General features: G+C 44.7%; 1 protein-coding gene across 6 annotated transcripts in view; it reads right to left on the reverse strand.

The window, feature by feature from the left end:
- Window positions 1-2,250: 2,250 nt before the first annotated feature.
- GTF2I (general transcription factor IIi) overlaps window positions 2,251-27,633 on the reverse strand; it is a 107,862-nt gene continuing 82,479 nt past the window's right edge. For all 6 annotated transcript variants that reach the window (XM_030796813.1, XM_030796810.1, XM_030796812.1 and 3 more), the window contains 18 exons: window positions 26,649-26,832; window positions 25,224-25,282; window positions 19,863-19,934; window positions 18,449-18,632; window positions 17,444-17,502; window positions 16,981-17,055; window positions 14,896-14,997; window positions 13,918-13,983; window positions 13,557-13,740; window positions 11,552-11,607; window positions 10,777-10,857; window positions 9,791-9,874; window positions 8,937-9,120; window positions 7,430-7,458; window positions 6,111-6,152; window positions 4,979-5,020; window positions 4,085-4,160; window positions 2,251-3,388 (listed from right to left, as the gene is read on the reverse strand). In XM_030796813.1, coding sequence (XP_030652673.1) covers window positions 4,102-4,160; window positions 4,979-5,020; window positions 6,111-6,152; window positions 7,430-7,458; window positions 8,937-9,120; window positions 9,791-9,874; window positions 10,777-10,857; window positions 11,552-11,607; window positions 13,557-13,740; window positions 13,918-13,983; window positions 14,896-14,997; window positions 16,981-17,055; window positions 17,444-17,502; window positions 18,449-18,632; window positions 19,863-19,934; window positions 25,224-25,282; window positions 26,649-26,832 — 1,562 coding nt within the window. In that variant the 3' untranslated portion in view covers window positions 2,251-3,388; window positions 4,085-4,101. The remainder of the gene's footprint in view (window positions 3,389-4,084; window positions 4,161-4,978; window positions 5,021-6,110; window positions 6,153-7,429; window positions 7,459-8,936; window positions 9,121-9,790; window positions 9,875-10,776; window positions 10,858-11,551; window positions 11,608-13,556; window positions 13,741-13,917; window positions 13,984-14,895; window positions 14,998-16,980; window positions 17,056-17,443; window positions 17,503-18,448; window positions 18,633-19,862; window positions 19,935-25,223; window positions 25,283-26,648; window positions 26,833-27,633) is intronic.

A 27,633-nucleotide genomic window follows, 5' to 3' on the forward strand; every position in this document is an offset into this window, starting at 1 on the left:
CTCAGCCTCCTGAGTAGCTGGGACTATAGGTGCCCAGCACCACGCCCGGCTAATTTCTTGTATTTTTAGTAGAGACGGGGTTTCACCATGCTAGTCAGGATGGTCTCGATCTCCTGACCTCGTGATCCACCTGCCTCGGGCTCCTGAAGTGCTGGGATTACAGGCTTGAGCCACCGCACCCAGCCAGGGACCTGTGATTTGTACAACCAGCTGCAAGCTGCGTCCAGTCTACCCTGTGACCCAGGTGAGCGGGCAGCCGTGGGTGAAGTACAGAGAGCCAGAGCTCCCTTCCCACCGTGGATCCAGGCAGGATCCGAACTCCAGGTAGGGGAAGTGATGCTTTTGAGTAAAGGCCCCACAGCCCTGTTTGCGGTCATCCCCCTGGACTTGCAGGTCTAAGGACAGGGACAGCGGCCTCCAGGTCAGCTCCATTCCTAAAATCCGTCCCCTTCCTCTTCCCCATCATAGGGAAACTGAGGCACTTTGGGAGAACATCAGATCCTCAAAACACATCCAAGTCCAGAAACTGGGGCTTCCATTTAGGAAGATGAGCAGCGACCTTCCAGAAGATGGAAGTGGTCACTGAGCAGTGACTTGCCAAAAGATGCCCCTTTGGTGTTTAACAATTATGTGCCCCCGAATGGTTAAGCCCACCAGGTGCCTTGAATTTACTAAGACCAGCGCTTAGAGTGTAATGTGGAAACTAGAAAGGCCTGGTCACTTGATCTTCCTCTCTGGTGGAACTTTTGGTGTTTGGAGAAAAAACAAAAACAAAACAAAAACCAGAAATGGGAGCCAGGAGGCTCAGAAAAACCAAACTACAGCTGGGCACAGGGGCTCATGCCTGTTATCCCAGCACTTTGGGAGGCCGAGGCAGGTGGATCACTTGAGGTTGGGAGTTCAAGACCAGCCTGGCCAACATGGGGAAACCCCGTCTTTACTAAAAATATAAAAATTAGCCAGGCGTGGTGGCAGGTGGCTGTAATCACAGTTACTGGGGAGGCTGAGACAGGAGAATCTCAAACTCAGGAGGCGGAGGTTACAGTGAGCCAAGATTGCGCCACTGCACTCCAGCCTGGGCAAGAGTGAGACTCCGTCTTCAAACAAACAAACAAAAAGAACAGAAATGCATGCAGCTAAGGCCTCTTCTTTTTAAGAGCCAGGGTCTCACTGTCACCCAGTCTGGAGTGCAGTGGTGTAATCACTGCAGTGGCTCAAGCAATCCTCCCACCTTAGCCTCCCTAGTAGCTGGGACTACAGTTGTACACCACAGCACCTGGCTTAAATCCTTTGTGTGTGTGTGTGTGTATGTGTAAAAATGTGTATATACCTGAGGCCAGTTTGAGACCAGCCTGGCCAACATGGTGAAACCCCGTCTCTACTAAAAATGCAAAAATTAGCCAGGTGTGTTGGTGGGTGCCTGCAATCCCAGCTACTCGGGAGGCTGAGGCAGGAGAATCGCTTGAACCTGTGAGGTGGAGGTTGCAGTGAGCTGAGACAGACTGCACCATTGTGCTCCAGCCTGGGCAACAGGGCAAGACTGTCTCAGAAAAAAAAAGAAAGAAAAAAAATGTGTTGTGTACACACAGAATTGTTGTAATGGATTGAATCATGAATCTCCTTGGCAAGTCTGTGACCTCACAAATGAGTGTGAAACCAGTAACTGAATGGAGATTCATGGCAGAGCTGGGCTTTCACCAACGGCAGCCTTGCCATGGCCCTGATTCTCCAGGATGGGCGCTGGGAGATGTGGCTGAGGGTGGCGCGGCAGGACACATTTTAAGAACTTATTAAAAGAACTGTGAGACGCTATCAGAGAAGTGGTCTCCTCCCAGGTTAGCAGGCAGGTGAATCGTGAGATCAGTTTCCCTTCCTGGCACACGTGGATAGGGCACGGCGGAGGCAGGGATCACGCTGAGAACAGAAGAGCCTCAGAGCCAGTGTGTGGGCTCAGGCAGGAGGGGCTGCTGCACGAGCTCTCGATGGCAGGGGCTTTTGGCCCCCAATGTCGTATGTGAGCGGCTCTCCATCCACAGCTGGCATGGCCCAGATGGAAGGGTGGGGGCCCTGGCCCGCTCAGAGGAGATGGGCAGCAGTGGTCTGAGAAAACACCGCAAGTGGCGCTGTCCCCAGGGGGCCCGGAGGACTCTGCCCAGTGCCAGCCTCGGCCTTGGTCTGCGTCCCACCTACACCGAGCCACCCCCAAGCTTCCCCAGACAGAATCATGAAAACAGCTGAGAGAGCAATGACTTAGTGTGTGAAAGGCATGGATGGATTTTATTGATTACCCTATATCTACAATTTGAGGTAAAATAGAAGCAACACATAAAAGGGCCTATTTCTGCTACCATGTCATATAATTCTCCATTGTGAATATTGTGATAAAGCTACTGAAAACTATGCCGTCACAGAGCCTAGCTTCTTGTAGAGCTGGTATTTTTACAACTCGCATCGCTTGTGAAATCTCAACACATGTAAGACTCTCCTAGGAAGGCGCAGAACGTCAGAGGTTGCATCCTTAGCCCCCTGACCCCTCCTCACTCCCCGCGCTGGCACCTCAGGGTTACAAGAAGAACTAGGAACTAATGCCGGCCACGGCGACCCCTGGAGCGGGGCCGGCTAGAACAGCGTTCCTAAGAATCCGCGCCACAGCAGGTCCCGCGATGTTGGGGCCTCAGTGTCATCGAGCTAGCCCCAATCCTCAACCCGATCTTCAACTTCTGGTACACCATGCATTTTATTTGGACGAAAAGTAAAAGTGGAAGAGGTTCTCTCTGTATTTACTCTATAATTCACACGCTGAGATACTGACCTCTGACTGTGAGGTGATCCAGATGGTTTTGCTTTTAATTATGATAAAAAAAACATAGGAACCATGAGAGATAGCTTAGGAAAAGGTTTAGTCAAATATACAGATAGCAACTGTTCACTCAGTCATTAAGGAGAGCCGTGAACAAAGGATCATTTAAATGATTTTTTTTTTTCCAAATAGAAAAACTAAAGAACTGAACTATCACAGGAATTTTTCTTCACTGCAGAAGCTGAGATGTTCCAGTAGGAGATATCTTCACTTGATTGGAAAATAAACACCGTGACTCAAGGCTCTGCTGAGTACATAAAAAATCTGGTGAGATTCATTCCTGTCATTTTCCCTGTCATTTCCCAGCATTGCTGTAAAATCCTGATAGTACATTCCCAAGTACACCAGCCATTCCAGACCCACAGTCACTCTGCTCTTTAATTCACAGAACTGCTGAAAAAGTAGACATTTCTATCTAAAAGTAGAAAAAAAGGTTTGTATAGAAGGTATTTCTGTTATACAAGTATATTACACAGCTTGGGGTAGTAACAGGTCCGAAAAGCTCTTCTCAACCACTGATACTTTAAGCTAAAATAGGAGAGAAAACAAACAAGCAAGCAAAGAGGTTAATCTAATTACAGGAATTTAACAGTCACAAATATCACAACTTAATTTGCAAATTCGGGTTTACAATGACTTGGATTCAGATGCACTCATAAAGCGGAATGAAACCTTAAGTCCATGAGCTGACAGGGTAAGGCAAATTCCAGTACAAGTCTCTGGATTAAAAAAAAAAATCCATTGTCAAAGTTTCCTGACTTCGGGTCTCAAGCTACTGCTCCTATTATAACTTGGCCAAATTTAAAAAATCTAGAATAACAGGATCAGACTTGTTAACTCTGCAAGATGAACAATAGATCTGCAGCTCTGTGAGACTCTGCAAAATACTATTACTATGGAAAAAAAAAAGTCAGTCTAATGATTCTGACTCATAGTGAATTCCAATGAGGAGGACAACATTTACTCTATAGATTAGAAACAGAACATTCTTTTTAAGGCAAAAGTGCTTTTACATCTTTGACTGAGAGACAAATATTGATCCAAGGAGAATCTCCCTGTTGAATCTTCTAGCTTAAACATCCGGGAAGGCTCCCACCTGGCTCCCACATTCCCTGAAGGCAGGGCCACCATCTTATGTGAAAGTGGGGAGATCACATTAGCTACGCGTATGCAGGGGGTTCGGATGGATACCACACGGCATCCCTGACACAGAAGGTGATTTACCCTAGGAGGGAAGAGGTCTACCACGTGGGGTCTGGTTCTTGCTTGATCTGAGAGCTTCCATCAGTCTCTTTTATTTCTATCAATGGAAACAAAATGGTACCGATTAATTATTTTGCAGACCTGCTCAGTGATAAATCCATTTGTACCAAACTATTTACTAAGATATGGTTTAATAAGAAGGACAAGACACCAAACATCAAGAGCTTCAGAGAGATGTCTCTTTAGCAATACATTCAAACTTTTGTTACTTATGTTTTCAAAGTAACATATTTTCTGGCTTGTATGCATTTAAAGGACACACATTATGTTATCTAGGTTATGTAGCAGAGTCATTCACGGAGAATTTACCATGTCATCTGGGGGAAATGGAGTAAAAGCCGCTATGCGTCATCGCTCAATAGAATAACCTGCAAATCCAATTCACCCAGAAGAAAGAGAGCAAAACCACCACCCAGTTCTACTGAAATAGTTTAAACGCACAATCCTTTGTCCTGATAAAAAAGTCTTGGCTGGGCGAGGTGGCTCGCGCCTATAATCCAAGCACTTTGGGAGGCCAAGGCTGGCGGATCACTTGAGGTCAGAAGTTCGAGACTAGCCTGGCCAACATGGTGAAACCCCGTTTCTACTAAAGACTAGCCTGGCCAACATGGTGAAACCCCATTTCTACTAAAGATACAAAAATTAGCCAAGCATGGTGGTGCAGGCCTGTAATCCCAGCTACTCAGGAGACTGAGGCAGGAGAATTGCTTGAGCCTGGGAGGCGGAGGTTGCAGAGATCGTGCCACCTCACTCCACCCTGGGTGACAGAGCAAGTCTCTGTCTTTAAAAAAAAAAAAAAAGAAGAAGAAGAAAGAAGAAGTCTTAAGGACTTGCAGGACCACCCCACCCTTTTACCTTCTGTGGCTGGAACTTCCAACTGGCTTGGTTCAGCTGATTCTAAAGAGAAACACAGAGACTGATTTCCACACTGTTCAACAGCTGCTTTATACCATGTAAAGAACCCAGGAGGAGGAAGAGGAGAAAAGCCCTCTAGACTCTGTACAAACACAGATGCATGATGAAACCATGCTCACGGTCTTGAGATGGAGCACACGATTATCCAAGTGTACTTTCAAATTTCTGTTTCTCAAATGTGGTCCTAAGTTCATATATACAACTGAAGTCTGAAAGAGCAGAGTCTTAACATAGCTCTACTATGAAAACAACAAGTTCCTTAGTTATGCTTTCTCCCTCATCCTTCTGTTTACTCCCTTTAATAAAAGGTTTTCATTACTTTTTTTGTTTTTGTTCGTATGTTTGTTTTTTTGAGACAGAATCTCCTTTTGTTGCCCAGGTTGGAGTGCAGTGGCACGATCTTGGCTCACTGCAACCTCCGCCTCCCAGGCTCAAGCGGTTCTCCTGCCTCAGCCTCCCGAGTAGCTGGCACACGCCACCATGTCCGGCTAATTTTTGTATTCTTAGTAGAGATGGGGTTTCACCATGTTGGCCAGGCTGGTCTCGAACTCCTGATCTCAAGTGATCTACCCTTCTCAGCCTCCCAAAGTGCTGGGATAATAGGCGTGAGCCACCACACCCAGCCTCATTACTTTCAACGACTCACAGAGCACCAGGCCATTCCACTTGTTTTTTAAGGAATTTTTTAAGAGCACAATCTGTACATTTCTACTGAAGAACATTTTGCTCAGTGACTTATGGCAGACATTAGAAACGGATGGCAGAGTCAGGTTAAAAGGACGGCCCTCTTGCTCTGCCATTTCATCCTATCCATTAATCCTGGGGTTCCTGATGTTAGGCCTGAGCTGGGATAGGGGGTGCAAATGGTCTGCAGCCCCCAGTTCTCAATCAGCTTGAATTTATGTTCTGATCAGCTGTCAAACCCAGGAGTGAAAACCACAGAGAGGCATGTGCACGCTGTGTAACTGAGTCCTCTCAGGGCAGGTGACTGAGAGCCGAGGCCACACGCAGGCACGCCATGTGTGCCACCGTGCAGGCAGGAGTAGCTCCAGGACCCCCCTGCCTCACTCACCTTGTATCACGGGGCCTTCTGACTCACTCTGATCAACCAGCTCTGAAAATGAAGCAGATTGGTTTAAATAATGTAAGGACGTGTTGTTCCCTTGGAAAAGCATTTTAACATACATTTGCTGTTTCCCTCAAGATGAGAAGGAAACAAACCTCAGAGTTCTGATATGTCCCTCAGAATCACTAATTCATAGTTATTACCATAAAACTCTATTCCACACTACCGCACAAGAACAGGAACAAAAGAGAACATTTTATTTATTTATTGAGACAGAGTTTCGCTCTTGTTGCCCGGGCTGGAGTGCAATGGCACGATCTCAGCTCACTGCAACCTCCACCTCTAGGATTCACGCGACTCTCCTGCCTCAGCCTCCCGAGTAGCTGGGATTACAGACGTGCGCCACCACACCCAGCTGATTTTTGTATTTTTAGTAGAGACAGGCTTTCACCATGTTGGACGGGCTGGTCTTGAACTCCCAACCTCAACTGATCCGCCTGCCTCAGCCTCCCAAACTGCTGGGATTACAGGCGTGAGCCACCGTGCCTGGCCTCACTTTTATACATTTTTAATAATAAAGTTAAGAGAACAAAACACACACGCAAAATTAAGTTTGGCTCAAAATACTATTGAAAATGACATCAACGTTCAGGAATTGAAAGGACATTTGTTCACTCGCTCAGCAATATTTGAGAGGCCCATGTGTGCCAGGCATCATGCTGAAATACTAACAGAAGCAGGCACATTGTGACTTACTTTGTCACGAAATCCAAGCACAGTAATTATAACAGTCATAAAAGCAGTAATAAATATAGATTGTATTCGCTGAGCACATACTGTAGGCTAAACACATACTATAGGCTACACTGTTCTAGGTTAGGGGGCTGCAAACTCTTTTCTTGCAGAGCCAATTACTAAATATTTTAGGTTTTGCAGGCACACACTTGCTGCTGCCATCTCTCAATTCTGCCATAAACAAATGGACACGATGGTGGTTTCAATAAAACTTTATGCACACACATTGGCAGGAGCTTGCTGACACCTGTTCTAGATGGTTTCCATCTATTGGAACAACTCCCCCAAAATCGGTGCTATTATTACCATTTTATGATTAAGTGCATCGAGGATAGGAAGTTAAGAAGCTTAAATAATTTTACAACTAGGAAGTGCCTCGTGTTTTTACTGAGGGCTAAAACAAGTATTTGGCATGGTTACTGACACAGGTCAAGTAACGTGATATACGTTAAGCATGTATACACACTCACAAGCACACACATCAGACCCCAGGAAAAAACAAAAACAAAAACACTTCACAAAATACTCACGGTTATTAATCACAAGTCCTGGAAATGGTCTAAAGAGAGAAACAAATTGTAAAGTATAACAATTTATTTTCACTCTGTAAGAATTTACAGGTATAATTGTTTATTCAACTCATATCTAGCCCACGTCATTTACGTACCACAATGAGAAGTATTATCCATGACCTTATAAGCTTATGGAAGAGATAGATATGTATCGATAATAAGAACACTGTTAGAAAGTGTTACGCTACTAGTAAATGGAGGAAAAACAAAAAATAGAAACGCAGAGCAGGGAACAGAGTGATTCTAAGTTCAACATAGGGAAGAACAGAAGGGGCTTTTTGCCTAACTCCTGGGAATGATACGGAGAATGATCGTGGGTGAAGTGGAACCAAAATATGAGGTTTTGAAGGAAAGAAGATTGGAAGAAGATGAGTGAATGAGAAGCCTCAAGAGGATTTATTACGAGATTTCTGAGTGCCAGTCCTAAGAGATCTGAACTAGAGACAGTGGCAATTTGATGATGAACTGATTGGGCAGGTTGAGTCGTAGCTGTTTCTGGGGGGCTGGAAGACAGAGGGGAAGATAACCTGGGGTTGGTGCTCAGGTGGGCATCTTATGGTGACAAGGACACGGAAAGGAATGTGGTGCTCACAATGGTGTCAGAGGTGAGTACAATCATCACGCCTGCTCTATCGGAAGGAGCTGACACTCTCGGTGGGAACAACAATCAATCTCATTTACAGACAAAGAACAGAGTGACCTGGCTAACAAACAGCTGATGCGAGGTTGAATCCGTCTGACCTGAAGCCTGTGACAAGATGCCCTAAGACAGAGGTTGACAAAATTCTTCTTTTTTTCTTGTGATGGGAGTCTCACTCGGTCGTCCAGGCTGGAGTGCAGTGGCATGATCTTGGCTCATTGCCACCTCCACCTCCTGGGTTCAAGCAATTATCCTGCCTCAGCCTCCTGGGTAGCTGGGATTACAGGCACCCGCCATCATGCCCAGCTAACTGTTGTATTTTTGTAGAGATGGGATTTCACCATGTTGGCCAGGCTGGTCTGGAACTCCTGACCTCAGGTGATCTGCCTGCCTTGGCCTCCCAAAATGCTGGGATTACAGGCATTAGCCACTGTGCCTGGCTAAGGTTTTTCTATAAAGTGCTAGAGAGTAAATATTTTAGACTTTGGAGGCCATGCCGTCTCAGTCCCAGCTACTTACTCACTGTGACAGGAAAGCAGCCATGGATAATACGGGTGTAGCTGTGTTTCAGGAAGACTCTAAAAATAGGAGGCAGGCTGAATTTGGCAAACAGTCCTAGTTTGCCAACCCTTTGCCAAAGAATTAGAAGAGTCAGCTTAAGTAGAAGCACATCTAACATTCTAATGATGAAACAAGTTATTTTGATTTGTTTATTACACAGCATAGGAAGCCTGATTCAATGACTACCTGTGGCTGCATTTTAGATGAATCAGCCTCATGAGCTCCAGATTCGTTCCTGTGAGTAAGCAGGAAACTCTCACTTACCTAATGACCGTGAATTTGATAAACTCGGCAGAATCTAAGATCCTTCTCATGGAGCTGATTTCCAGGTAGCTGGGGGCTTTGAAGGACACCCCCGGGGGCATGCCATCAACCACCACACAGCCAGGGTTAATTGTGATTTTCCTGTAGGGAACTTTCACAGGAAAACCCATACCAATAGCTTCACCTACAGTCACAGTGAGACAAACAGCACAACAGCACAGATTAACCCACTGCCTTAAACAGTCTGTCAAAAGCACAAGATCAACATTTATTTTAAAGACTGTCTCTGCTGTTAACTAAGGTCTTTGTACACTTCAAACAAATTTAAATATGAACCTTAAATTTTTTTTTTTTGAGACAGAGTCTTGCTCTGTCACCCAGGTTGGAGTGCGGTGGCTTGATCTCAGCTCACTGCAATCTCTGCCTCCCAGGTTCAAGCAATTCTTGTGCCACAGCCTCCTGAGTAGCTGGGATTACAGGTGTGTGCCACCATACCTGGCTAATTTTTTGAATTTTTTAGTAGAGACAGGGTTTCACTATGTTGGCCAGGTTGGTCTTGAACTCCTGGCCTCAAGTGATCCACCTGCCTCAGGGTCCCAAAACGCTGGGATTATAAGCATGAGCCACACTGCCAGATGGTGAACCTTAAATTCATTAACTTTCATACTGACAATCAATAGTGTAGCACTAATGGTATCTTCTTAAATAAATTTAGCACAAACAAAAAACTCGCTTTTAAATTTTAATTCCTTTTATATAGGATTACAACCACCTAACCATCATCTGCTGAAAAGATCTTATTAAAACAAATCTCTTTGCTTATAGCAACTGTACTTTGCAAATGCAAAACTTACCAAATTTCCGACTAAAGAGGTCATTCACTTGTTCTCTTAGCTGTCTAGCTTTTTCAACTTTTGAGAGTCTTTCATTATCATCATCTGAAACAGTTCAGAGAAAACCCAAAACTTAAATACTGCCTTTTTTTTTTTTTTTTGGGTAAAGAGATGGTATCTCACGATGTTGCCCAGACTGGCCTTGAACTCTTGGGCTCAAGCGATCCTCCTGCCTTAGCCTCCCAAGTAGCCGAGACTACAGGTACAAGGCGCTGCTCAATGATGCACTTTTAATCCCAATTTTTAGGAGCTCTGTGTAATGTTTTCAAGCATTTTCCATTTTTTAATGATTTAAGTATTTGAGCACTTTGAGCTAATTAAATTTGAAATTGTTTAAAATAACGCCTAACTAAAAACGCTACAAATTTATTCTTGTTATAAAGACCTTTACCTGCTGTTTTATATAGATTTTTTTTTTCCCAGATGGAGTATGGCTCTGTCACCGAGGCTGGAGTGCAGTGGTGCCATCTCAGCTCACTGTGACCTCCACCTCCTGGGTTCAAGCATTTCTCCTGCCTCAGCCTCCCAAGTAGCTGGGATTACAGCCATGCACCACCAGGCCTGGCTAATTTTTTTTTGTATTTTAGTAGACACAGGGTTTCACCATGTTGGCCAGGCTGGTTTTGAACTCCTGACCTCAAGCGATCATCCCGCCTCAGCCTCCCAAACTGCTGGGATTCGGTCTTATATAGACTTTTTTTAAGGAACAGACTAGACATTTGGGTGGTTAACAGGATTTAGCTCATGCCAAGTGCCAAAACTTGTCGGAGCTGTTTGGAGGGCAACTGTATTTGGAAGGCAACTGCTGTAGGGGTCTGGGAGGAGCGCCAGGCAATGTGTAACATATCAGAGTCCCCGGATGAGCTGAGCAAACCTCTCTAGTTGGGAAAGTCCAAGAGGCCCTGAAGAGACCCCCACAAACTCTGATGGAAGCAGAGAAATCATACCTGGAATTGTCACCTGAATGATGTTAAGGTCTTCAACGCCTGATGCAGTAGTATTAACATTGGGTGATGAATTTATTTTTCCTGAAAATATACATTTAAAATCAGAATTTGTAGAAAACATGGTCAACATCTCTAATAATCATGCTGTCTGAGACTGTATAATCTCAGTCCTGTTCAAGGTTCTTTCTTTCCATGGCAGATCATTTCAAGAAGACATGATGCCCCCTGAAGGGCTGCCTTTCACTGTTTTTCTCTTCCTGGAGGTGCTTAGGAGATCATCACACACTCACAGAGCCACCCAACTATTAAAGAACTAAACATTGTGAAATAGCCCAAACTACACCTTTGAATGGGTTTTCTTTTTTTTCCTTTTTTTTTTTTTTTTTTTTTTGAGATGGAGTCTTGCTCTGTTGCCCAGGCTGGAGTGCAGTGGTGCGATCTCGGCTCACTGCAACTTCCGCCTCCCGGGTTCAAGCGATTCTGCTGTCTCAGCCTCCTGAGTAGCTGGGATTACAGGCACCCGCCACCACGCCCGGCTAATTTTTTATATTTTTAGTAGAGACAGGGTTTTGCCATGTTGGCCAGGCTGGTCTCGAACTCCTGACCTCAGGTGATCCACCCACCTCAGCCTCTCAAAATGCTGGGATTACAGGCCTGAGCCACCATGCCCGGCCTCAATGGCTATTCTTTAAACAATGTTTGTAAACCACAGCTGCACAATGCATGCCTAAAAGCGTGTGTTCTATAGCAATAAAAATACAGAAAATACACTCACTGGGAGGGCTCTTAGAGGAGGTGCTCTCCTTAATCGCCGTCTCAAACATTTCGGGCCTATAGACAAAAGAGAAAAAAATGTGCTGTTCAAACAGTAAAACTCTGACATTAAAATTTAAACAACTCAAAGATTTACAAACCAGTAACTCTGTAAAGTCTAAATTCAATTCTTAGTCATGAAAAACAGAAATCACATGCTTATCTAAAGAACCACAGCCAAAAAGACAAACCACAATTGTAAATTTAACATCCATTGCTGCCTCTCATTGGCCGCCCTTCCCCTATGCTGGTTTTATTGGCATCTTCTTTCCAAGGTTAGCATGTATCCTGAAAAGAATCAGCGCCAGACTTGAGGATGGAAAAAGAAAACGCCCCGCGTACGTAGCATGGAAACACAAGATGGGCTGTGAAAACAGGAGCACTTGAGGCTCTCGCTCCGGAAGCAGAAGCAGAGGGCTTAGGGGCTGCCAAACCTCTGCAGACCTGGCCAAAAGTATAAAAGGTGGCCATTGGCCAGGCGCGGTGGCTCATGCCTGTAATCCCAGTACTTTGGGAGGCCGAGGCAGGCGGATCATGAAGTCAGGGGTTTGAGACTAGCCTGACCAAAATGGTGAAACCCCTTCTCTACTAAAAATACAAATATTAGCTGGGCATGGTGGCACATGCCTGTAAATCCCAGCTACTTTGGAGGCTGAGGCAGGAAAATCGCTTGAACCCAGGAGGCGGAATTTGCAGTAAGCCGAGATCACACACCACTGCACTCTTGGGTACAGAGAGAGATTCTGTCTCATAAAAAAAAAAAAAAAAAAAAAAAAAAAAAAAAAAAAGAGGTGGCCAGCTTTGCTTGAGAGCATCCCTGGGTGACTCAAAATTAAGCCTGACACCAAGTAAATGAAACCTAAAATTAATTTCAATTGATTTCAAATAATTCATGTGCATTAGCATGTACTATAAAATTCCAATTATTCTTATTTCTTTTTTTTATTTTTTTTTTTGAGACAGAGTCTTTGTCACCCAGGCTGGAGTGCAATGGCACGATCTCGGCTCACTGCAACCTCCACTTCCTGGGTTCAAGCGACTCTCCTGCCTCAGCCTCCCGAGTAGCTGAGATTACAGGTGCCAGCTACCACTCCTGGCTAATTTTTTTTTTTTTTTTTTTTTTTTTTTTTTTTTTTTTTTTGTATTTTAAGTAGAGATGGGGTTTCACCATGTTGGCCAGGCTGGTCTCGAACTCCTGACCTCAAGTGATCTGCCCACCTTGGCCTCCCACAGTGCTGGGATTTATGGCCGCACCCGGCCCATTCCTATCTATTTCAATTATGTTAGCCTAATCCACAGATGTTCAAGCAAACAGGAGAAATTAAAAATATTCCATTAAGTTGGAGAAATAAAAGGACTTAAAAAACTAAACAGCTGCTCAGATTCCAGCAGCATCAAGTAGTAACATAGCTGTGTAGATTTAGCAACCAAAAGTCGTTATCTCTCTAGTATGGTGGAGTCCTCCTTCCATTCTACTAGCAGCATAAGGAAAATTTCTTTTTCTTTCTTTCTTTCTTTTTTTTTTTTTGAGATGCAGTTTTGCTCTTGCTGCCCAGGCTGGAGTGCAGTGGCACGATCTTGGCTCATTGCAACCTCTGCCTGCTGGGTTCAAGTGATTCTTCTGCCTCAGTCTCCCAAGTAGCTGGGATTACAGGCACGTACCACCACACCCAGCTAATTTTTGTACTTTTAGTAGAGATGGGTTTCATCATGTTGGCCAGGTTGGTCTTGAACTTCTGACCTCAGGTAATCCACCTGCTTTGGCCTCCCAAAGTGCTGGGATTACAGGTGTGAGCCACCGCGCCTGGCCAGAAAGTTTTAAACATGTACAAGAGTGCAGCTTAAAAAGGAGTTTTTCTGACTCCAGAGCTAATCCAGCCCTGCCAACAAACACGAACCCACATACCCATCTCCCAGTGTCAAACACAATCAACTCATGCTAATCCCACTTCATCCAATTTCCTTACTTTTTAATGATGAACTTAATTTTGGCTTTGTTTCTGAGTATCTTCTCCAGCCTTGGAATGCCAAAAGTCGATGGTCTTCGGAATGGCACACCCTCAGGTAAGCCTTCCACGTAAAAGTCTTCTGGGAAAGACTCAAATAACGCGAACGGCACCTTCACAGCTTGTTTAAGGCCAAGAGCTTCCCCTGCAAAACAGCCGCGTACACAAAACAGAACATGGGCGAAATGACGCCATTCAATCCCGAAAAACCCACACGTTGCCAATGACAGGGATACTCCAACGCTCAGTATCCCACTCTGCTCCCTCCTACTCCCATGAAGGCACCCTGCGCTGCAGTAAGGACGTTTCAAAATAGACTTACCGCATTTCTCATTGAAGAGATTTTCAACTTTCTGTTTTAGGTCCGTGATTTTGGCATTCCAGGCCTCTGCATATAAAACATAAGAGAGTTAAATTGCAATACTTATCACAGTACTTATCAATACACGTTCACAGGCAGGAGTGTTTCATCTTATTTGTGCATTTTGTTTTTTTTGTTGTTGTTGTTGAGACGGAGTTTCGCTCTTGTTACCCAGGCTGGAGTGCAATGGTGCGATCTCTGCTCACTGCAACTTCCACCTCCTGAGTTCAAGCAGTTCTCCTGCCTCAGCCTCCTGAGTAGCTGGGATTACAGGCATGCGCCACCATGCCTGGCTAATTTTGTATTTTTAGCAGACATGGGGTTTCTCCATGTTGGTCAGGCTGGTCTCGAACTCCCAACCTCAGCTGATCCGCCCACCTCGGCCTCCCAAAGTGCTGGGATTACAGGCGTGAGCCACCGCGCCCAGCCTTATTTGTGCATCTTTAAGAAGAAATAAAAAATGCATAATCTTTTACCACAATATGACTTGACAACTACTCCAATCCTGATACATAAGCAAACCGTTTTAGTACATTGCTTTTATGTTGACTACAAATAAGTGAACAAATGCTGAAATAAAGAAAAAACAAAAACCCCCAAAAGGCCCCCACAAATTATAGTGTCTACTACATGCGAGGTATGGTTCTAAGTACTTTAAATGACAGTATTTATAATCCTCATCATAACCTCATGAGAAAGAAAGTAATGTTATTACCATTTTGCACAAAGGGAAACTGAGGCAGGGTGAATTCGCCTGCCCAAGTGGCATCGGATTTGAACTCAGATCTGAACTCAGGCAGCCTGGCTCTACGGGCTATTCCTTTAACCTTTGATATATACTGACTCACCAATAAGAACAATTCACCTGGCAAAATGAAACATGATGAACGTATTCTATTTAAAACTATGAAAAGAAAGAAAAATAAAACGCATATTTACCAAAGGAAAACTCTCTCCCTCGTGGCTTGAAGGGAACGTTAGAACCATTCGTCTGGGTCGGGGTTCGAACAGCTGAGGTTTGAGGATTGTTGTTATTAGGGCCTAAAGGACAGTAAAAATAATGATAATCAACACACATTTAATGACGTTAGTGTCTCTAGGTTACAGACTTCAAGTCCAGCCTGTGCCAGAAAACAAAGCTAGGTTCAAATTGAAATGGGTATTCTTGTCATGCCGGCGAGTTCCACAGAAACCATTTTTCTATTTCTACAGAAACCCATTTTTCTTTTCTTCTTTTTTTTTTTTGAGACAAAGTTTCACTCTTGTTGCCCAGGCTGGAGTGCAATGGCGCAATCTCGGCTCACTGCAATCTCTGCCTCCTGGTTTCAAGCGATTGTCTTGTCTCAGCCTCCCAAGTAGCTGGGATTACAGGCATGCGCCACCAGGCCCAGATAATTTTGTATTTTCAGTGGAGATGGGGTTTCTCCATGTTGGTCAGGCTGGTCTTGATCTCCCAACCTCAGGTGATCCGCCCGCCTTGGCCTCCCAAAGTGCTGGGATTATAGGCGTGAGCCTCCACGCCCGGCCCTAATTTTGTATTCTTAAAGCAGGCCTCCCAGGTCCCGTGAACTTGGATCTGCCCTTCAGGAAAGGCTGGCATCTTGTATATAAGAGAGATCTTCTTCTGATCTTTTCCGGAAGGAGGAAAGTAAAGGGTTCGATATATTTTTAATTCTTGGCATTTTTGAACAGAAATAATTAATCAGGTGTAAGTTGTCCATGGATGCCTGTTGGCTAACTTATGAGAAAGCAGGCTCTCTGACAGTGTGCCACATGACTAAATGGGGACTTCTGCGCCACTCAACACCAGTACGGCAAACTCTTATTTAAAAATTTGACACCTGGGATATAGAGAATGATCCTAATGCAGTGATTTCCTTCTGCATTTATGAAGAGATGGAAGAAATATCCATACTTGACTGTTGGTTGGAGATTGTCTTTAGTATTGTATGCAGTATTTTAACACTGTGAGCCTGAAAAGATGAGAACCAGCTGGGTGTGGTGGTTCACTTGAGGTCAGGGGTTCGAGACCAGCCTGGCCAACATGGTAAAACCCCGTCTCTACTAAAGATATAAAAATTAGCTGGACTTGGTGGTGGACGCCTGTAATCCCAGCTACCTGGCAGGCTGAGGCAGGAAAATCACTTGAACCCGGGAGGCAGAGGCTGCAGTGAGCCGAGATTGTGCCACTGCACTTCACCCTGGGCAAGAGAGCAAGACTCTGTCTCAAAAAAAAAAAAAAAAAAAAAAAAAAAAAAGAAAAAGAAAAAGAAGGCCGGGCGTGGTGGCTCACGCTTGTAATCCCAGCACTTTGGGAGGCCGAGGCGGGCGGATCACGAGGTCAGGAGATCGAGACCACGGTGAAACCCTGTCTCTACTAAAAATACAAAAAAAAAAAAAAAAAAAATTAGCCGGGCGTGGTGGCGGGCGCCTGTAGTCCCAGCTACTCGGAGAGGCTGAGGCAGGAGAATGGCGTGAACCCGGGAGGCGGGGAGCTTGCAGTGAGCCAAGATCGCGCCACTGCACTCCAGCCTGGGTGAAAGAGCGAGACTCCGTCTCAAAAAAAAAAAAAAAAAAAAAAAAAAAAAAAGAAAAGAAAAAGAAAAAGAAAAAAAAAAGAAAAGAAAAAGAAAAAGAAAAAAATACTTTCATTCAAGGCACCGCTGCTTAAACCACCCTAAACTTTCTTTCCTTAAAAGAATAGAAAAAAAATGAAGAGGAAAAAAAAGATAAAACATTCCACGTGACTCTGCACCCTTATTTGTTATGATAAAGGAAAAGTATTTTAGGGCTTTTCTTGGGGACAGTTTATGATGTGATCCATGTTATCTGTTTTCTATTAAGGATTTTAAAATTTTCAATTAGAAGCATTCAGAAATTTAGCTTTATCACAGGCAGCTGTTCACAGTTAAAGCTGGTTTGGTTAACGTCATCTGTATAAACCTGTATAAACACATAGCTAGTGAACTGACATAATTAGTAAACTAGAGAATGAACAGAAACATACCGAGGACTGGCCCTTACCTTCCACAGTGACCTCAATTTCAGGAACCTTTGAATTACTCCCAGGACTTCGTGGTCTTTTGGGGGACTGCAAAGCTGTAAAATAAGCAGAGTTCCTTTTGTATATTGCAGGGAAAAAAAATACAGAAGGAGATGCTTTGTAAGAGCAGAGTATTAAAATTCATACAGTTTGGCTCTTTTCAAAGAAACCTGCAGAATTAAACTTGTGTAATCCTCCACAGGGGCTCAACAAAGCTGTGAAAACATGAATGAACTGGGATTGCAAATGTGACATTTCCAATGAAATTTTTTTTTTTTTTTTTTTAAAAAGGAAAATAGTTCCATTAAATAAAATACCTTAGAAAGCAAAGTAAACAACTCCAAGCCCCACAAAGATATTGGCCGATTCCATATGATTTAAGGAATGCGATAGAGAGTGTCTTAATGCGCTCAAATAGGATACGGAGTACACGTCGTCCCTTACCTTTAGTGTTTATTTTACTAGCCATCCCAGGAGGCAAGTAGGAAATAACTAGTTCAGGTCTAGAAAGAAAACCAAGAAATGTTACAGTAGCCAGTACAGTGGTGGTCTCACAGCTAGTAAAACGGTCGTGATGTGACCAGGGTTTTTTTTCTAAAGGCGTTCACAGAATCATCCTGTAACACAATAATTCCTAGTGTTGTGGACAGAAGACCCTGACTTTTCCTTCCCATGACTGGTAAGCCATTTTATGAAGAGTAAATAAATGACTATTTTCATTAAAAAAGAAAAAAACAAAAACAAAAAAACACTAGTGTACTTTCTTTAGCCACTAAAATTCTGCAGAAATGTAGATAAGAAAATCAATCATTAGGCTGGGCACGGTGGCTCATGCCTGTAATCCCAGCATTCTGGGAGGCTGAGGCGGGTGGATTACCTGAGGTCAGGAACTCCAGACCAGCCTAGCCAACACGGTGAAGCTCCGTCTATTCTAAAAATACAAAAATTAGCCAGGCGTGGTGGTGCAAGTCTGTAATCCCAGCTACTTGGGAGGCTGAGGCACAAGAATTGCTCGAACCCAGGAGGCGGAGGTTGCAGTGAGCTGAGATTGCACCACTGCACTCAAGCCTGGGTGACAGAGCAAGACTCCGTCTCAAAAAAAAAAGAAAGCAACTCAGTCACTGATATTTAGTCGCTCTCAAGATTGATCAGGAATAACAGAGCAGATAAAAAAACAGCAAATTAAACTTCCATTCAACTACTCAGGCATACTGCTAGTCACCACGGGGCCTCTTGCGGTGACTCCGCGGAAGCGATCGTCACTATTTTCCTTGCGCTGATGAAGATGACTGAGTACGGGCAGGGGCAATGGACAGTACCAGGACTGCAGCTCACAGCCAGGCTTTGAAATAGCCATGCCTGTCACCTCTAGCTTGAAAAACATTTTAACAGAAATGTCATTTTATTGTTTTAATTCCAGAAACGACTACAGTGGCAAAGAGAACTTACTTTTTAACAACGAACTTGATTTTATTACTCCCGCGGACGATTCTTTCAAGTCGTGGAATTCCAAACCAGGTAGGGCTTCGGAAGGGAATCCCCTCCGGCAAGCCTTCCACATACAAGAACTCGGGGTTTGATTCAAACACAGGATACGGTACTTTTACTGCCTCGGTGAGTCCAAGAGCTTGAGCTGAAAGCGCAAGAGAACTTAAGTTGCGGAGGATAACATTTGACACAGACATTCTTTTCTTTGTGTCTACATTCTCGAGTACAGTATGGACAAGCTCCCTACGGTCAAGCAATATCCACTTCATATTGAAGGCATTTTGCTTAGGATATGGGGCAAATCTGAAGAATGAGCCTAAAAAATAAGTGCTTTTAGGAGGAACATTTTAACACTTTCAACCAAAAGGAGAGTTATGTTATTAGTGAAAATGACCTCTGTGCTCTGGGCAGAAATGACCGAAGGCCATTCCACACAGCAGTGGACCCTGCTGGCCTTTGTGTTATCATCAAGAAGCAGGGTGTCTGTTCACAAACAGGCGGTGTCTACAATACATCTAAGCAGCACTCAGTTCGAGTGGTCAGAGGCAGGGTAGTCAGGACTCCTGATCTGAGACAGGAAATGTCAACCCCAGGTATTGAGATAATGGACATAAGTGCCCCGGGAATTTTGCTAGCACTGCCCACTCCTTACTTCCTTCTCCATGACAGACACACCCAATCAACTGAAACACTCTTTCTTGCTGAGCCTCCTCAGAATCGTTCTCAAGACAGCACTCCAGGAAACCGCTGTCAACAAATCTAAGCTGAAACAAATGATGAAACCTATTTGCCACATGGGTGTTAGCCAGATGAGAAGAACAAACAGCGGAACTGAGACTTATCCCAACGCCTCCCTTCCTCTCCCATTCTGACACGTGAGAAAGTGGAATCCAAGAGAAATGAAGTCGTCTGCTTGGTTTCAGTAGCAAGTGTAGCAGTAGAAAGAAACAGAAACCCAGTTTCTGGGACCTTCCTTCTTTAGGTCCTGAACTTTTTTCTATTTTTTTTTTTTGAGACAGAGTCTCACTCTATTGCCCAGGCTGGAGTGCAGTGGTGCGATCTCGGCTCACTGCAAGCTCCGCCTCCTGGATTCAAGCCATTCCCCTGCCTCAGCCTCCGGAGTAGCTGGGACTACAGGCGCCCGCCACCACGCCTGGCTAATTGTCTTGTATTTTTAGTAGAGACGGGGTTTCATCGTGTTAGCCAGGATGGTCTCGATCTCCTGACCTCCTCATCTGCCCGCCTTGGCCTCCCAAAGTGCTGGGATTACAGGCGTGAGCCACTGTGCCCGGCTGGTCCTGAACTTCTATACTTCATTCAGACATGGCCCTTCGTTGATATGTTATTAAAGACATAAATACTGGCTTTTACTTACCAAATTTCAAATTAAAAATCTCTTCTACTTGCTTCCGTAGCTTGGTAATTCTGACATTCCAATCTTCTTTGACTGGAAAACAAAAAGAAACCCGATAACCATGTTATTTATTGGTGCTGTTGCAAATCAGAATGGATTTTGCTAGAATGTACTCTTGTTTGCAGTGATTCTTTTTTGTTTGTTTTGTTTTGATGTTTTTGAGACAGAGTCTTGCTCTGTCGCCCATGCTGGAGTGCAGTGGCGCGATCTCGGCTCACTGCAAGCTCCGTCTCCCGGGTTCACGTCATTCTCCTGCCTCAGCCTCCCGAGTAGCTGGGACTACAGGTGCCTGCCACCACGCCCAGCTAATTTCTTTTTGTATTTTTAGTAGAGACAGGGTTTCATGGTGTTAGCCAGGAAGGTCTTGATCTCCTGACCTTGTGATCTGCCCGCCTCGGCCTCTCAAAGTGCTGGGATTACAGGTGTGAGCCACCATGCCCGGCCTGCAGTGATTCTCTTAATTCAGTTTTGTTAAAAGCAAACATTTGGGGTATTTTTTTTAATTAATTATTTTTTATTATACTTTAAGTTCTAGGGTACATGTGCACAACGTGCAGGTTTGTTACATATGTATACATGTGCCTTGTTGGTGTGAAAATTTGGGGTCTTTAGGAAAATAATAATTTCCGGTACTTGCCAAATATCAGAAAAACTGCAGAAAGACAGAATTTTATTTATTATTTAGAGACAGAGTCTCGCTATGACGCCCAGGCTGGTGTGCGGTGGCGTGATCTCAGCTCACAGCAACCTCTGCCTCCTGGGTTCAAGCGATTCTCCTGCCTCAGCCTCCTGAGGAGCTGGGATTACAGGTGCCCACCACCATGCCAGGCTAATTTTTATATTTTTAGTAGAGACAGGGTTTCACCATGTTGGCCAAGCTGGTCTTGAATGCCTGACCTTAAGTGATCTGCCTGCCTTGGCCTCCCAAAGTGCTGAGATTAGAGGCGTGAGCCACTGTGCCCAGCAGAGAAAGACAGAATTTAAATTTAAGTTTACATTGTAAATAAAGTGAAATTTGTCCACATGAAAGAGTGCTCAAAATCAGTGCTTCTCACATATTCCTCCTTGGAGAAGTCCCTCAGGGAACTCGGTCAGAGCAGGGAGGCCAGCTGCATAAGGTTCAAGGGCTCCCACACTAGTTTCAACAAGAGGGCCTTTGCTTTTATTTGCTTTCTCTACAGGCAATCCTCGTTTTATCTAACAGATGTGTGCCTAAAAATCTACATAAAGCAACACTTCACTAATCAAAGTGACTTTTCGCATCAGAAATCTATGATAAAGGGACGGAATTCATGTGGGGGGTTGGAGTGGACGCAGGCGTGAGTGGGTCCAGCAGATGGAAACACAGCTGCCAAGTCTGGCCTGGCCTTAGCTTCTGCAGGAGGTGTGGGGAACTCTGCCTTCTACAATGTGATGCTGGACAGAGAGCTGTCTGTCACCTTCGTCCAATTCCATGGCATTCAGGACACTGTGATAGGGGAAGGAATGCACTTTCTCATCCCATGGGAAAAGAAACCAATTATCTTTGACTGCTGCTCTTGACCACATTACGCACCAGTCATCACTGTGAGCAAAGATTGTCACCATCACACTGGGCATCCTCTTCCCGCCTGTTGCTGGCCAGGTCCTTGCATCTTCCAATTATTGGAGACGCCAATGAAGAATGTGCTGCCGTCCAGCACTGCGGAGCTCCTCAAGCTGGGGGTGGCTCAGGCTGACGCTGAAGAACCAATCACACAGGGAGAGCTGGGCTCCAGACAGGTGAGCAATTAACTTCAGAGCAAGCAGCAATCTTTGGGCTCCTCCTGGATGCTATGACCTTGGATCTGACCTTCAGGAAGGAGTTTGCAGAAGCAGTGGAACCAAAGAGGTGGCTCAGCAGGAAGAAGAGAGGGCCAGATCCATGGTGGCAAGGGCTGAGCAGCAGAAGACGGCGGCCATCATCTCTGCTGAGGGTGACTCCAAGGCCATGGAGTTCATCGCCAGCTCAGTGGCCACTGCAGGTGACGGCTTGATCAAGCCCACAAGCTGGAACCATGGAGGACACACTGCGTACCAGCCATCCAGCTCTCAGAACTCACCCACCTGCCCGTGGGGCCATCTGTGCTCCTCCAGCTGCCCCAGTGCAGGCCACCCTTCCCTGCACCTCCTCCAGCCAACTGGGCCACAGCACTAATGACTTTTACTACTGCCTTCCTTCTGTCCCCATTCCAGAAATCACTGGCAATTTCATGAATGGCTTAAAGCAATGGACACAAAAGGAAAAATCACTTCAGAAAAAAAGAAAGCAATGGTAAAAGACCTAGAGACATTATTCAGCTTCACTCACACTGACAGTGGGGTGTGTTTTCCTATTCCTAAGACAACCATTACCTTTTAAACACCAAAATTTAAAAAACAAACAAACAAAAAAACAAGCTATTATAAAGACATGTAGAATATCACTGATGTGGACAGCGTGTTCAGGTGTGGACGAGGTGCGGATGAGGATGGAGGTCAACTTGGAGACACTGCAGGATGACCGAAGCGTTTCTGGATGAGGAAAGGAGGGAAAGAGAGAGGAAAGGGGTCGGGGGGTAGAAGGTTCGCCTCAGTGTGGAGGTATCTCTGATTGCTGATAAACGCAGTGGAAAATGTTGGAGGAGATCTGACAATATCGCTAAAGGTTGGTGGTTTCAGAAAATCTTGTAACAGTTCCTTTACTTTAAAAGAAAACTCAGCATCTCAAGGGTTGAATATGAGTTGTTTTTTCCCTGTGGATTTCAGAGTAGGCCATTCAGCCACAGAAAATAACTCTGGATGAACCACATTTGCATACTACCAATAAAGACCTCAGACTCTCCTCCTCTATTAACTGCTCAGCCTCCTCTTCTGCCCCGCCCCCACCCCTTCCTCCCCCACCTTGCTCTTCCCATGCAGGACTTCACAGCCTCCTCACAGAGCCAGGTGCCACCTCCCACTCCGTCATGTGCCTGGCTCCACTGCCTTCTCGCATGTGACATCTCCCTTTCACCAAGCTGAGGACACTGTGCACCCGTGTGTGTTTAAGCAGACAATTCTGATGGCTACAAAATTCTTTTATCATGTGGTCTGTGACTTGAATTGTCCTGTCCAAAGATTAATGCATGCTCCACGGGCAGGCCAAGTAAGGTGTTGTTGGAATGAGTAACCACCAAGCACCTTTAGTTCCTTCCAAGATCTTTTATGAATGGGACAAAATCAACTGCTGTTAGTGACAACAAAAGTGGAGATTCTCCTTCTGGTGACGGCTGCTGCACTCTGGTGACGATGGCAGGTCCGGCACTGCTCCAGCACCCAATCCTTACAGTGACTTCTATGGCGCTTGCACATTCTTTATATAATACAGGCTTCGCATTCTCAGTTTTTGCAGTCACTGTCACAACTGCCCCTAACAAAAGCAGTGACTGCACTCCTCACCTTGAATTTGAGCCTTGTCTTGAGAAATGAAGGTTTCTACAGGTTTCATCATGTTTAGACTAATCCAAACTGAAGATCTACCTCCAGGAAGATTTTTCTTTCTCCATTACTTCCCTGAGCAAAAAAATGTGTCACTTCCGATCTTCAATTCTTCACCAATACTTTGATTGCTTGACCAAATCAAAAGCATGCTGAGGTTAACCTATGAGTTAAGCATTGACTTTTATCTTCTCCACTGCAGGACTCCTGGACCAAGACAATTTTGTTACCCTGCTACAGAATTTCTCAGCCACTTTTCATGCCATAATCCACAAAAAATCTATTTGGCACACTGACTGACCTTCACTAATGGCCACAAGGTACCGTGAGAGCTGAAGGAGAAGTATTTTAGGGCACACCCAGGAACCCAACTTGAAACATTTGTTCACCTTAGTAGTCGTGAGCATGATTAACTGCACAAATCTGTATACACCTAATACACATACAAATTTCATACTTGATTCCTAACACTTATTTCCTAACAACAGAAAACTTCACGCTGCAGGGTACGGGCATTTATTGGTTCTTGGCAACAGAAGTTCCTAAGGTGGTCGATGATCTACAGATTGTGGTCACTTCCTCTGACATTACACAACGGCAAACAAAAAGAAAGAGGTCGGGTGCAGTGGCTCACACCTGTAATCCCAACACTTTGGGAGGCCGGGAAAGGTGGATCATCTGAGGTCAGGAGTTCAACACCAGCCGGGCCGACATGGTGAAACCCCATCTCTACTAAAAATACAAAAATTAGCTAGGTGTGGTGGCGTGCAGCTGTAGTCCCAGCTACTTGGGAGGCTGAGGCGGGAGAACTGCTTGAACCCGGGAGGCGGAGGCCCCAGTGAGCCGAGATCACGCCACTGCACTCCAGCCTGGGCGACAGAGTGAGGTTTCGTCTCAAAAAAAAAAAAGATAGGAAAGAAATAAAAATAAAGGCACACTTAGAGCTCTAATAAATAACATCATTCATTGAACAGAGACTTCTTAGATCTTCCCTATTAGGCTGTGATATTTGTGTGCAGGTCAGAGTTACAGTCTTTGCCATTTTAGGAACAGGATACATATGAATAAACATTAAGGTCTAAATGCATATAGCAGGTACTATCCCCGAGCAGTTGAAATGTTTGAAACGTGGCTACTTGGAACTGAAATATGCTATGAGTATGAAATACGCGCCAACTGTCAAATAAAGAACATGGGATAAAGACCGTGAAATACTTCCTCATGTATTTCTCTTTATAATGATTACAGGCTGAACTAGAACGTGGAAGATTACACACATGGCTTGCATTTGTGGGGCACACTGCCTTTCTCGTGAATAGCAGTGGTCTATGGTCAAAGCTTGAGTTATCCACGCACTGCAGGTGTTCACATTGATAAATCAAGGAGTGCCTGGATTGAGCTTCTGCAAATGATTTTTTGGGGAGGCAGGGGAAGGAGGACTTCCATAATTTTAAAAGATTAACTTTTAAAAGCTTAAAAAGTATTGACCTGTGCTTTTTTTTTTTTTTTTTTTTTTTTTTCTGAGAGAGTCTTGCTCTGTTGCCCAGGCTGGAGTACAGTGGCGCGATCTCGGCTCACTGTAAGCTCCACTTCCTGGGTTCATGCCATTCTCCTGCCTCAGCCTCCTAAGTAGCTGGGACTATAGGTGCCCGCCATCACGCCCGGCTCATTTTTTTGTATTTTTAGTAGACATGGAGTTTCACCATGTTAGCCAGGATGGTCTCGATCTCCTGACCTCCCTCGTGATCCGCCTGCCTCAGCCTCCTAAAGTGCTGGGATTACAGGTGTGAGCCACCGCACCCGGCTTATCTGTATTTTTAAAAAAGGATTTCACAACTAGTTTACCTGGTGTATTCGTTCTTGGCTGAGTAACTTCTGTGGTACTGTGAGTCAGAAGTTCTGGTCTGTAAAAACAGAGTTGATATTAGTAATAAAGCATTTAGAAGCAACTCACAAGGCCTTTCTCACACAGCTGTGCATTGCCACTTAGTTTTAAATATGGTTCATTCTGCCTTCATTTTATAGCGAAAAAAATCATTTTGGTGACTTGAGTTTATTTTGAAAATGGAAATTTTCAGATATTTGGGTGAGACCTTCAAAGTCATCCTATATTTAAGATAACCAGGCGAAAGTCACTTTTCCCCCAAACCAGCTCAATTCTGTTTCTGAATCTTAGATGAACTGTCCCACAGCACAGACAGAAGCAGCTTGCTGTAGCATCTTAAACGTTTCCTCTCCCTTATAACTCCGTCCCAACAAACACACACAGAGGCATGACCCCAATCAGTAAGCAACGTTTACCCTTTCACATCCCGTCAATGAGTGGAGAGAGGCCTTCTGTTCCTAACCCCGCACCCAAACTACCCATTGTGTTATCCTTCAAAATCAAGCCAGAATTACCTTTCTAAAGGGCAGATCCACATTATTTTCAGAGGGATCCACCTCGAGACCATTTCGTGACTGCCTCTGCTTTCATAGGATCTGAGGCCTTCCTCCACTTACCCACCCAAGTTGATCCACGCAACCCCACCACGCCCATGTGGCAGTCCTCACTCCACACACAATGGGTGAGTTCTGTGGATATGCCAGCATATTTGCCACCTCCTCCCCCTAGTCATATGATTTCCTTCACTAGAAACACCTTCTGTCTCTTCTGGATGCACAAATGACTGAGCTGGGTGTGCCATCCTTGCCTTCTCCCCTAAAAATGCTCAATAACACTTCATTGCATTTTTCTATTTTTTTTTTTAATTATTATTTTGAGATGGAGTCTCGCTCTGTTGCCCAGGCTGGAGTGCAGTGGCACGATCAGGGCTCACTGCAACCTCCGCCTCTGGGGTTCAAGTGATTCTCCAACCTCAGCCTCCCGAGTAGCTGGAACTACAGGCTCACACCACTGCTTTCCAGCTAATTTTTGTATTTTTACTAGAGATGGGGCTTCATCATGTTGGCCAGGCTAGTCTTGAACTCCTGACGTCAAGTGATCCACCCGCCTTGGCCTCCCAAAGTGCTGGGATTACAAGCCTGAGCCACCGCGCCCGACCTTCAGTGTATTTTTCTTTGTATGAAGGCCCCAAAGACAGCGGTCTTGTTAGACCCAATTTTGCACATCTGATGCTTATACTAATATTTGTTCATTAAGTGAATCTAAATATTAATGCCTCATTGTCAATAGAAATAAGTCATAATGTAAACAAAAGGCCCTTCTTCATCAAATTAACCTCTTCTCAGGGAAGACACTGAAACTATTTCTGCAGATTATCATCTTACCTTTTAATAACAAATTTAATTCGATTGCCCACTTGAATGATTTTTTCCAGCCTTGGGATTCCATACCATGAGGGACTTCGGAAAGGAATGTTTTCTGGCAGTCCTTCCACGTACAGATCATTCGGGTGTGCCTCAAATTTTTGGTACGGTACAGCCTTGGCTTCAGTGCTCCCCAAGGCTTCCGCTGGACAAAAATCAAAGCAATTCGGGAGACTACATTTGTATTGAAATCAGATTTTAGTACAATCCAAAGAAAGGCACAGGTCAATTTTGTTTTACTTGAAAAAAACTCTTTCTAGAAACATATTTATTAACTATTGAATAGACTTAATACAGCAAAGACAAGTAGAGATGACCGATCATCAACAGCCAGGTTTTGGCAGATTTAAGTGTCCTGGTCCTAAGACAATCTTAATAGCTCTGAGATCTTTAAAAGATTAAAGTTTGTTTTTCAGTATCCTTAGGAAGAAAAGAAAGAAAGAAAATCACCATGGACAATAGAGGACACAACCTAAATACTATCTGGAAGCAGCTTTTTGCTACTAACTGTTCAGGACCATAATTACCCTCCTCTATCGGCTATGGCAAACTGGTACACATTTCCGACTACACTTTCATCTGCGTGGCAACCAGATCAATGTTCTTTACCCCTTCAACCTCGTGAGCATGCCATTTTAAAGGAAATAACTTTCCACAGATAATTCATGGAATGGGGGCCAGGCGCGGTGGCTCATGCCTGTAATCCCAGCACTTTGGGAGGCTGAGGCGGGTGGATCACCTGAGTTCAGGAGTTTGAGACCAGCCTGGCCAACATGGCGAAACCCCATCTCTACTAAAAATACAAAAGTTAGCCAGGCGTGGTGGCGGGCACCTGTAATCCCAGCTACTTGGGAAGCTGAAGCAGGAGAATTGCTTGAACGCGGGAGGAGGAGGTTGCAGTGAGCTGAGATCGTGCCACTGCACTCCAGCCTGGGCAACAGAGCAA

Source organism: Nomascus leucogenys, chromosome 17, assembly GCF_006542625.1.
Source record: "Nomascus leucogenys isolate Asia chromosome 17, Asia_NLE_v1, whole genome shotgun sequence".
In the NCBI taxonomy this organism is placed as follows: Eukaryota; Metazoa; Chordata; class Mammalia; order Primates; family Hylobatidae; genus Nomascus; species Nomascus leucogenys.